This window comes from Aptenodytes patagonicus, chromosome 1 (assembly GCF_965638725.1).
Source record: "Aptenodytes patagonicus chromosome 1, bAptPat1.pri.cur, whole genome shotgun sequence".
NCBI classification, from domain to species: Eukaryota; Metazoa; Chordata; class Aves; order Sphenisciformes; family Spheniscidae; genus Aptenodytes; species Aptenodytes patagonicus.
In genome coordinates this window covers 122,512,925-122,522,368 of record NC_134949.1, presented here as the reverse complement: position 1 = coordinate 122,522,368, position 9,444 = coordinate 122,512,925, and the positions used below count along the sequence as shown (strand labels likewise).

General features: G+C 45.5%; 1 protein-coding gene across 1 annotated transcript; it reads left to right on the top strand.

The window, feature by feature from the left end:
• Positions 1–486: 486 nt before the first annotated feature.
• On the top strand, positions 487–7,040 carry DONSON (DNA replication fork stabilization factor DONSON). Its single transcript, XM_076353406.1, has 10 exons — positions 487–759; positions 1,138–1,218; positions 2,444–2,647; positions 3,033–3,211; positions 3,712–3,890; positions 3,989–4,112; positions 4,233–4,334; positions 5,273–5,471; positions 6,158–6,373; positions 6,653–7,040. The coding sequence occupies exons 1-10, from the start codon at positions 487–489 to the stop codon at positions 6,788–6,790; spliced, it is 1,695 nt and encodes a 564-aa protein (XP_076209521.1). The 3' UTR covers positions 6,791–7,040.
• Positions 7,041–9,444: the final 2,404 nt, after the last annotated feature.

The following is a 9,444-nucleotide window of genomic DNA, read 5'->3' as shown; positions in this document are numbered from 1 at the left end:
TTCTGCACCAAATATGCACAGTGTGTGTTTAGTCTCACATTTCACACAACTGTAACCATGTTCTAGTATCTTCACAGGTGATTTTTGTCCTGGTGCAGCCGTGTGGCGATTTCCTTGATACCTGACTGGAGAAATTCATTCAGGCTGGTTTCGGAACGGATTCAGAAATCCATTTACGTATTTTAGCAGTAACGCTTTTTTTATTTACTAGCCGAAGCGGGGTGGGAGAGCGGTGGCAGGGCAGCGGCCGCGGTCCCCGGGGCTGGCGGGAGGAGCTCGCCCAGCCGCACGGAGCCGTCTCCTCAGGGACCGCGACCCCGCAGGCCGCGGCGCGGGGCTGCTCCGCGCCCTCCGGGCGCCGGAGGAAATGGCGGCGGCCGCCGCGTTACCTCAGCACCGCCCAGGGGCGGGGCTCGCCCCTTTGCGCGCCAAGCCGGGACAGCGGCTCCCGCCCGGCGGCTGTGCTCCCTTGCGCGCCGCCCGGCCATGGCCGCCTCCGCCGTGCCCGGGTACTCGCCCGGCTTCAAGAAGCCGCCGGCGATGCTGCGGCTGAAGCGCAAACGGCTGCGGAGGAGCGAACCGGCCGCCGCCTCTCCTCCGCCCTGCGGCGCGGTCCCGCGGGCCCCCTCCGCGCCCGCCCGCCGCAACCCCTTCTCCAGCCTGGACAACGCGCCGCGGGCGGCCGGCACCCCCCAGCCGCGGGAGCGGGGCCAGCGGCCGCCGGCGGGCGGGTCCCCCTCGGCAGCGCCCTTCTGGCAGGTAGGGCCGAGCCCCGGCGTCGCGGTGGCCGGGGGTTTCTCTTCCCCGTGACGAAGTGGGGCCGGAGAGGCGCGGGGGGAAACGGGAAGGGCCCCGCGGGCGGAGAAGGGACCTCCGCGGTGACGCCGGCAGCCATCGCTCTTCGCCGGGCGCGGCAGCCCCGGCCCGCAGCCTGCTCCCTCTGAAAAAGCCAGCCCCCGAGCCTGGGGCTTGCCCTAGCTTTGTACATGGATTGAAACCAAGCTATAGCGCTTTGCTACTTGCAGCATGTATGTGCTTAGTATCATTCTTGAAATTTCACTGCAAGGGGCATTTTTTTTTTAATTATCAACCTGGTTCGTATTTTGTGCTGCATCTTACGCTCCTTTTTTTCTTCAGCTTTTGGAGCCTGTTCGCGAAGATAAGCCTGCCGGGAGAGCAGAGCCCTCTGAAAGAACCGACATCCTCGCCCTAACCGATGTACGAAACAGCGCATACTGCTTTTGAAACGTTTTTAGGTGTTCTCAGTTCACAAAAGAAGCTGAAACTGTTTAACTTAATATTTGATGGTCCATCTCTGTATAAAATGATATACTGAAACGTCAGCGTTCAAGAAAATTTCTTAAATTGCCTTGACGTTTACTGTTATGGTGACAGCCTGTTAAAAGCCAGCCTTCTGCCTGACGTCGCTGCTGTTGTAGTTCTAGTTGACAGAGGTTGTTGTCTTCTTCCAGTTTTATTACCATGTTTACTATAATTGTCCTGTTTCTTAGTTTTATATTTTGTTGAGATAAGGACGTTCTTCAAAGTGATATGTCTCCTGCAGTCTTTTATTCCACTACAAAAAGGGAACAAACAAACAATTTCACCAGGCACATAGGAAAGGGAGAATACCTGAAAACCGGTCCTAGAAAGAGAGTTTCAAGCAGACAATATGTCTAACGTCATTATAGGTTCAGAAACTTCAGTTCAGGCTAACTTAGCAGAATAAAAAAATGACCTCTCAAAGAGAACAAACTGTCCTAGAGCTCCCCAGTGGGTTTTTTTGCATCCTCTAGGAAGCGTCTGACATTACAAACACCAAGAGAGGATGAAATGAAATAACTGTTTTGGCATAGAAATTCTTTGTCTCCATAAACTTCAGGCTAAGTTTTCTTTTTTTTTAATTATTCATCCTTTTATCTGTTCCTAGTTTATGACTTTTGGAAAGACCCTTGTGAATGAAAACCCTCTTCTGCTTTTTTATAAACAATGTAACACCGTATTTCTATCAGAATCTGTTACTGACTAAAATAATCAGTGGAGTATAAACTGTGACTTTGGTTAGCCTATGAACAGTCAAACTCTGTGTTACTTGGAATCCAGAAAATCTGTCTGCAAAAGCTTTTTTTTAAGTATGTCTCTTAACTTACTTACTTAATGCGAGTACTTCCTTAGGATCAAAATGAGCTAGGCAATTTTGCTGTTGCACTGAATTGGACAAAAACATGCAGGAGACAACAGGTTTAGCTTGTCTTTTTATAGGCTGCTGAACTCAAGATGTTAGATGCAACAGCCACAGTCCAGTATCTGGTCTGCCGACCAGGAAAGGTGTATTAAATCAACATGGGAGGAGACCTAACCATCCTAAAATATAAATCGGTAGCTACCTAAGGTTTTTTTTTTATTTTCCGTGGGTTAACTGATGCTATTTTTGTTTTGTAAGGACCTTCATTTACCTGTTGCTGTACCCGAAGTTCCCTCGTCACCGAGACATGAATTTCCTGCAGACTGGAGTATTAAAACACGACTTCTATTTATGTCTTCCCAACCTTTCACCTGGGCAGAACATTTAAAAGCGCAAGAGGAAGCTCAAGGATTTGCTCAGCATTGTAGAGCTACAGAAACAAACTTGCCACAGAGCATACAGGTAGTATTTCAGAGGGTAGCTCGAAGCTCCAGCTTTAGGAAGGAGAAGGTACCTTTGCACCTTTCCTTAAACATGCTGGCAGCAAAGGCTTGATTCTGTTTTGTTTTGGTCTTGCATTAAGAATAAGGCTCATTTAGACTACTAATCTTAATTCCATGCATGGTTTGTACCTGTAGGGGCAAACAGTGATAAGTGAGTGGTCGTTTAACTTCAACTGTGGAGCAGTTGCCAGTTGCTGTCCGTCTTTCTTCAGTCTGGCTGATTCACAAGCCCAGGATTTTTTTTTTTAGTATCATCTAATGTAATATCTTTTTTTAATCCATCACTTGCAATGCTGCCTTCAGTAAAATATTACTGTCCTCATAAAACACTTTTTGACATCTAGGAACCAAAACTGTCCGCAGAACTGCGTTGTGCCTTTCAGCAAAGCCTCGTTTACTGGCTTCACCCTTCACTGCCATGGCTGCAGCTGTTCCCTCGGATTGGAGCAGATAGAAGAATAGCTGGAAAGGCTTGTCCTTGGTCGCAGGATGAAGCCTTGCAACAAGCGCTAATGAGCGACTGGTAAGTGGAACCAAATAACTGATGTTTTTAGTACAATTAAGACAATGGGGTTTTATTTAATGCACAAGTTCTTTCCATTTCTATGAGAAAGCTTTTTATTTTTTTTTCCCAGCTAGAATGCTCGTTATTTTGAGGACCAGGCTAAGGAACTAAGTTTAAGACTAAAGCTACCTTCCTGTGTTAAATGCCCCTCTCCAACCCTAGTTACTGATTCGGGTAGGATTCCGTAAATCCCGTTAGCAGGTTGCCTTCGATGCTTCGTGTAAACTCACATGCTAGAAAGCAAGTATGCTGGAAGAGCATAGTACTCACAAACAGGCTGCGTTTCAGAGGAGTGCGGCTTCCTAGATGCCGGGCACGTCTGAAAATCTGACTAATGACTCAGTATGCTGTCAAACCTGTGCAGAGCGCATGTCGGTACCACCCAGCCAAATCCAGTTTGATGTGTCAATAGCAGAGGATCAACTTCAGTTACAGAACTGTTTTATTCTCATTTGCAGGTCTGTCAGCTTTACATCTCTGTACAATCTGCTCAAAGCCAAACTGTGTCCCTACTTCTATATATGTACCTACCAGTTTACCGTCCTGTTCCGTGCAGCTGGTCTTGCGGGAAGTGACGTTATCACAGCTGTAATTTCTCCCACAACTAGAGGTTTAAGGGAAGCCATGAGAAATGAAGGTAAGGTGAAACCAGTCCAACTAGGATTTGAATAACTGATAAAGTGCATTAGCTGTGTTACAAAACCATTCATTGCTTTCCTTCCTCCTCTGTTCAAGGCATAGAGTTTTCTTTACCTTTGGTAGAAGAAAGTAGAACCAGGAAACAGAAAAACTCTGAAGTGAATCTGGAAACAGAAGGTGCTAACAGCCTCCAAGTGGGCAACAGCATGGAAGATGGAGAGTACGTAATAAGTCTTCTACAATGCTAGAACTCAAGGGCATCTAGAGACTCCTGCACATTCCATTTGGAAAACCTTCGTAGGAAGCATTGCCCTCCTAACACCGATTCTGTGTTTCCCAGGGAACCAGCTCCAAGTGATGATGACGACGAAAGTTTCTCTTGGCTTGAGGAGATGGGAGTCCAAGACAAGGTTAAGAAACCAGATGCTATTTCTATTAAACTGTATCCTTGCACATGACGGCACTGGAAAACCCTGCAGATGTTATTTTTCTGTGGTATAGATTTTTTTATAAAAGCTTTTTGAGAGCTTCTTTCCAAATATTAATTCTCACATTACTGCATATTAAGAGACTCTGCATGTCTCTCTGAGTTTCTTTATGACAGGTATTTCTAGATGCTCCTCTTCTTGAAGGAAAAGCCATTGTGAATCATTCATGTAACTTTGTAAGATCCATCTGTTGGGTCGCAGACTGATTGTGTCACCTCACATACGGGTTCACTGGAAAGACTCATTATTTTTTTAAAGAAAAGGGTGTATGTTCACATAGGCTAGGTTTACACTTGGAAGTAGTGTGGCATAGGAGGGACCCAGCTGTTGCTGAGAACCTGTAAGGGACCTATTAACTCGGCCTTCCTTGGTTCCATTTGCACTTGCACTGCCCAATGCAGCTTCCGCTGGTTTTCAGCCAAGAGGAATCTTGTTTCAGCTTCCCGAGTCTGCTCCACAGCAAAGCACCGTAAATGGGGGCAGTCAGGGGGCGCGCTTCAAAAGCAGACTCTGATCTGAACTCTAAATGCTTATGTTTCTGTGTTTGCTTTGAAGCAAAATTCATAGTAAAACTAGGAGTTGCTAACTTTCATAGGTATTCAGTAAACATGACTTGCCAGCTGTTAAGACATTGGACCTGGAAAATGCTTTTTATCTCACAACTTCAGTAATGAAATCGGAAGTCAGGTTTAAGATGCTGCTTAATATTTGAAGAACAAATCTGAATCAGTGTAAAGCTTGATGGTTTTTTTGGTTTTGTTTGTTTAAATGACTTGATTGGCCAGAGGCCTGGGGGGGGGATCCTTCTGGAGTTGCACTGCTCTGATTCTTCCTTTGGTGCACTGATGCTTTTCACTTCCTCGCGGTTTTCCTTTGACTCCAGTCAACACAGTCGTAAGGAGAAGCATGAGGTGCAGATGGATCACAAACCCGAATCCCTTGCATTAGTGAAAGGGACAAACACATTCACCTTGCTGAACTTCTTGATAAACTGCAAGAGCCTGGTGGCTGTTGCAGGTCCACAAGCAGGGCTTCCACCAACTTTGCTGTCCCCTGTTGCTTTCCGAGGTGGAACAATGCAAACGCTCAAAGTAAGTAACACAACCGTCTCTGTTTTCCGATAAAGAAAAGAAAGTTGTTTCTTCACCCCATAGATGAGACACTGACTTTGCATAGTCTCCTTCAGGTACAGCAGAGTAATTTTTGTTGCTGTAGCCCGAGTTCGCATTTTGACTGCACTACGGACTGCCTCCTAAATCACCTCTATCCACATAGATCGGTGCTGCTAAACTGAAATCCCAGCGTTTCCATTCTTCACATCCTGATACGTAAGAGGTTACGCAGACTTCCCAGATACTAAAATGGTTCTCAGAAGATTCTCCCGAGACCTCATGGGGCCTCAAACCATCACAGCTGCTCGCAGCGAGGGAGGCTCTGAACCATGCCTCACCATCTGTTACTATAAGGAGGTGGTGGATGCTAAAGGATGTGCTATTAATACAGGTAGCGCAGCCCTCTTCCACCAGCGCCGTTCAACTCTGTTCTTCTGCAGTTAACTTTATTAATGCTGTATAGCATTCCTGCCTATCAGTTGGTACATTTTAGGAGTCGTTACAAAGACAGCAAAACCGTCATAATACTCGCGTATCGAACAGCGAGTTGACAATATTTAAAAGTATTTTGAACCTTTAATAGGACTGTGGCACTGCAGTTTTAGAGTAAATGAAGATGTGGACTTGATGTGTCGAAAACTAATGCTATGTGCTCTTGTCTTCAGGCTCGAAGCATAAATGCCAAAGCCAGGGTTCACCTGGCATATGAGGATATCTTCAGTTTGGAGATCGTAGGCCCCGTCATGCCTCATTCCCTGCATTCACTGACCACGCTGCTCAAGTCCGCACAGAGGGGAGCGTTCTCGGCTGTTTTATATACACACGAGCCAACTGCTGTGTTTAACACTAATCTTGACAATGCAAGCCCTGCCTTAAATAAGGTAAGGAAACTAGCAGAGACAATCTTTCCTGTTAGGAATAGCATCTTTATTACGAACCATAGGACACCGAGTGACACAAAACTTTCCCTTAATACATGGGTTTACACCCAATTACTTGTGATCACCACCTGGCAGTCCTCATGGCTTGTCATTCCCTCAGAAATTGAATACTCGGATTTTCAGGAGTTCCCCAGAGGTACACAAGTGAATATTAAAAACTACAGGTATTTCAAACAAATACCTATTCCATGTCTCTCCTCTTCATGTGAATTTCCGCAGGAAGCCGTATGCAAAGATCTTCCTACATGTGGACTGCATCCTAAGACTTTGGATCAACTGAGTCAGTGTCCAGCATTGGGAAAATCCTCCATCCGATTTCTGGAAATGAAGGATTATGCTTATACCTGGAAGTCCTAGGTATGCTAGTTCCATTTAATGGAAAAGAATGCTCTCTAGCGTGCAGTTGCTGTACTTCATTTGGGTCTACACGGGCAGCACCTATGCAGTACCGGGAGGGATACAACCTAGTTGAACATCACAGACAACTATTGCACATCACCCAGCATAAAACACTTCAAAGGACTTTTGAAGGAAATGAAGGTCTAGGACATCTCCTTTTGTATTTTAGACAGCCTTTTTTAAATAAAACTTGATAAAACATGATTAGCTATTTTATTGGTCTGAATTGCATCTGGAAGGTCTGTGTTCTTCATGCACATGCAAGTTCTATTCTGAAGTACAGAGTTGCTGCTACTGCTCTGTGCGGTAACTGGTAGCCATTTTGGATGGGTGGAATATCTTGGCAAAACCCCTTCCAAGACTGCTTCAGCACCTTGCCAGAAGCTTGACAGCTACGCCTCGGTATGCTGCACCTCTTGGTTTAGAGACAGCTCTGAACTCCACAAAGATAGATGAAAGTCAGATGGACACAAGCAGAGAGTCCTGGCTGCAGCTCAATCAGATTAAAAGGTTAAGATTCCTCAGAACTGCTTGGCATAGCTGTCTAGTATTCCCAAACCCACTTACGTTAAAATGAGCTAGACTTTTAAAAAGCAGTTTGTACCAACCATAACCTGAATCAGAACAAGTTGGAGCAGTAACATAGTTGTACGGCCTGATCGAAGACAGAGAAAATGAGAGGCAGCAGACTGCTGATCTGACTCTGTTATGTTCACAGATAGCAGTAGTAGGGTCTATTAACAAGTTTAATGCAGTCCGTTTCACTTCAGGTAGTCAAAGCTGTTATTTTGGAGGCATGTATGTCACTTTTTACACAGCTATCAGGTGATCAGATCCCTGCAGCAGAGAATACTAAATCTGAAGAGCAGTATGTAGAATACTGTCACGTTTGTGCCCTCCAGCAAGATTTCTAATTCAGCTGTGCACAGAAAATAAAGCAGCGCTCACGCCATGTGGTCAGCTACCCTCATCTTTACTACAGCGCCGTTCTGCTCACCACCTCAGAATCAGTCTGCGATTCTGAAACAGTAACTTTAGACTGTGGCCAGGTCTTACTTGAGGAAACAGCCTGTGAACTTAAAAATGTGGGCACGTAAACAAGTTACTGCAGGTTGAGGCATGATGAAAGCTTCCTGTGCCTTCCAGTTACTTCATATCGACACCACGTGAAGTATCCTACCCCAAGAATGCAGCATGTATACAATTACACTGGAATGCTTTACATTTACATCTGTTACTTTACAGTAACTACCATGACACTGTCAGCCTAGTGGTACACTGAACAAGACAACATCTAGAAAACCTAGACAAAGGGAAAGTCCCTCTCTTATGATGGAAACAGGCACCTCAGAATATTAAAATCTTTGATAATGTCAAATACTCGGTTTCTGGTGGAGTTCAGGGTAGTACAATCCGACTTCACACTTCTCCCTAACTAATCTAGAAGCAAATTACTGCACTTTTCCCCTTTGACTATTAGCAGACACCAAGAGTGAAAATCCAGTGCCAACGGCATCGTGGGGATACCAGGAGACTGGGTTTCTCAGGTGGCTGGTGTGTTAACTACACCTTCATTTCCAGTTGCTTTTTAACTGAGAGTAACAGTTAATTCAATGCCTTTATCCTCTGGCTTGCCTGCCTCCATCAGTCACAGCCTCTGCTACTGGGCTCTGCAGTCCGCTGTAAACTAACCCGTAGCCCAACGCCACGGGTCGTCAACAGCAGTTCTCACAGCGACCACATTCTGCTGCACTGCACAGAGCGCAGCTTCCCCTGCTGTCACAGGGGTGAGCCCTTCTGAAAGCTGCTCATGACCTCAGAGCCCACAGCCCCAGTTCTGAAACAGGCAGCATCTTCTGAGTGTCTGCTCGAGGAACGGGCCTACTGACGGAGCGTGTTAGCACACAGAGGAAGTTACTGAAAGCAATAGGAAAAAGCAGTTCTGTAGCTGCCTCTGTGGGAAAGCAATTTTAATCAAGCCAATAACCACTCTGGCATGTAGACTTAAGCCTCTCTGTTTCTAGGAAATACCGTAATTACTACTAATTTCAGTTCCAGTTTGTATTTTCACATCTAGCATGTTAGAGTTGTGCAGAGACACCAACGCCAATGAATAGCGTGCAGTCATTTAAAAAAAATTGAATTGCCATTACACTCCTGTAGCCTAGAACGGTGTAATTTCAAAAATTTACCACCAAATTCTTTATCACATGTTTGCACCATTACCTGAGCTGTAGCTCCTCTGTAAACTGCCTGTTGGTTTTAAGTCATAGCTTTGCCCGTAATTTCAGAAGCGTATTCCAGTTGCTTACAGCTCTGGGATTCAGTGCTCTTCTTGAAGCGTACTTGGCTCCAATGAACTGTCCCTGTAAAAGCTACAGCATTACACGACCCAGTCTGCTGCTCTTCTACCTAAAGGTATTTTCGGTAAATACTACCATTATTCCAGATGCTTGTAGAGCAGCAAGATTTGTTTATTTAACCTGTCCAAACAAGTGAATTTTCATCACAACTATCATTTGTTTGGAAGAGCCAGAGACTGTAGCGGTTGATTAAGACTTCATACAGTTTTTGCCCTTTAAGAGGCAATTTTGAATTTTCCAAGGCATGGG

Excerpts from the sequence above, each read along its gene's own strand:
- DONSON (XM_076353406.1), top strand. The coding sequence starts at position 487 with ATGGCCGCCTCCGCCGTGCCCGGGTACTCGCCCGGCTTCAAGAAGCCG. Across the intron at positions 1,219-2,443 it reads ACATCCTCGCCCTAACCGAT|GACCTTCATTTACCTGTTGC; the intron begins GTACGAAACAGC and ends TTGTTTTGTAAG. Across the intron at positions 5,472-6,157 it reads GAACAATGCAAACGCTCAAA|GCTCGAAGCATAAATGCCAA; the intron begins GTAAGTAACACA and ends TCTTGTCTTCAG.